At 35.8% G+C, this 1,557-nt stretch overlaps 1 protein-coding gene across 1 annotated transcript; it reads right to left on the reverse strand.

The window, feature by feature from the left end:
• Nucleotides 1-255: 255 nt before the first annotated feature.
• Nucleotides 256-1,404, reverse strand: LOC107736445 (disintegrin and metalloproteinase domain-containing protein 19-like). The gene is made up of 3 exons (XM_016547853.1): nt 1,301-1,404; nt 625-696; nt 256-459 (listed from the first exon to the last, which is right to left on the reverse strand). Exons 1-3 carry the CDS (start codon nt 1,331-1,333, stop codon nt 256-258), a joined length of 309 nt encoding a protein of 102 aa, XP_016403339.1. The 5' UTR covers nt 1,334-1,404.
• Nucleotides 1,405-1,557: the final 153 nt, after the last annotated feature.

Below are 1,557 nucleotides of genomic sequence, written 5' to 3' on the forward strand. Positions count from 1 at the left end.
CAAACAGTTTTCTCTTTTTATACGTGTTTTTTTCATACAGGTTTGGAATGACTAGAGGGTGAGTAAATATGAAAGAATTTCAGTTTTTAGGTGAAATATACCGTACAAAAATATCAGAATAAAACGGACTAATTATATTTTTAAAAACTTAATACAACACCATTAAAATATGTTACAGTGAAACGCTGTTTCGTTTCACTGTATACTAACTGTATAGAGCTGAAATGACAATAAAGCTACTCTGACAGTCTTGTTCTATATGTGCATACAGTTGGTGTGTTTTGTGACTAACGTGAGTAGTTGGGCATTGTCATGTTTCTTGCGGGATTTAAGTTTCTGTCTCCATTGAAGGAAGGACCAAAGAGTCGAATTTGGCTCCTCATTGATGATGCACTGATCATGTTCAGTCCAAACCTCTAGACCAATCAGAGGTACACGGATGTTCAAGTCTCTGTAGAACTGATCAGACCAAAACAAACAATTAGGAACATGGCAAAAGGATTTAATTTGTTCAATATAATTATAATACAGACATCTAGGAATTTCGCATTCCGAGAACAAATATGCAGTCTAAACAGTAAACAAAACCTTTGAACCAAAGAAATGCACTCAGGCTTGACATACCTTATCTACATAATTAGCAATTTCCATTATCCTCATTTTAGTTTTGTAAAGGTCCTTGTTTTGCTTTCTGTACTGTAGAGACATGAAGAAATGCCAAGAGGCAAATTGATCAAGACGAACATACAAATGCATAGACTCTGCTTGAGAAATTGCAAAAACCCTGTTACAGAGAAATTTGATTAACTAAATCCAGCCATAATGAAATATTATATAACCTCCTGCCTTTTTTGGCTTTTGGTGGATATTATACAGATTCAATGTATATGTATGAAAGAATTCAATCAGAAAACTCAACAGAATGTAACACTGAAAGATTGTCTGCATGCCCCTCACGAAATGTATCCCTCATACACGAGGACTAAAAATTAAACTATTAAATTCACTGATAACTTCTTGATAGCTCCTCATACATGTAAGATATTGGCAATGGGAGTGATAGAAAAGAGAGGGAGAGAGTGAAAAGGCACTTCCGAAGCTTTAAATTTAAACAGCAATTGCTCAGTGGCCACATTTAAATGAGAACGTAACACTAGGCTTAAAGTACCGGTTCTAAAGTACAGTTTATATAACTCAGCCTGTATTTGAAGCTTTAAAGCCTTTATTCCTGTGGCGAACTTTACTGTGTGGAAGTGTCTAATTAGTGGAAGTGAGCATGACACAGGCATCATCAGCTTACCAGCGTGTTGTCAGCTACTATATAGAGTTCCATGTATTTTGTAGTACCCCAGGCATTTCGTCTAACCTAGGGGTGGGGATAAATACAGAAACAAACAAACGGCAAACAAAATGAAACGTTAATTGCTGGAGGGAAGGATTTATGGATTGGTTTCTCTAGTCTTTTGGTGCTTGGTTTTACATCCATTCAATAAATGTCTGTCTGCAACAACTTAAGTAATTAAAGGGGTCATATGATGCGATTTCAAGTTTTCCTTT

The sequence above is a fragment of the Sinocyclocheilus rhinocerous genome, unplaced genomic scaffold (assembly GCF_001515625.1).
Source record: "Sinocyclocheilus rhinocerous isolate Xijiao unplaced genomic scaffold, SAMN03320098_v1.1 C36701910, whole genome shotgun sequence".
Classification (NCBI taxonomy): Eukaryota; Metazoa; Chordata; class Actinopteri; order Cypriniformes; family Cyprinidae; genus Sinocyclocheilus; species Sinocyclocheilus rhinocerous.

Bases quoted from the DNA above. Each gene is read 5' to 3' on its own strand.
- LOC107736445 (XM_016547853.1), bottom strand. From the start codon at position 1,333: ATGGAACTCTATATAGTAGCTGACAACACGCTG. The intron at 697-1,300 runs GTAAGCTGATGA...ATGTCTCTACAG, and splicing joins TAGTAGCTGACAACACGCTG to TACAGAAAGCAAAACAAGGA. The intron at 460-624 runs GTATGTCAAGCC...TGGTCTGATCAG, and splicing joins TTGCTAATTATGTAGATAAG to TTCTACAGAGACTTGAACAT.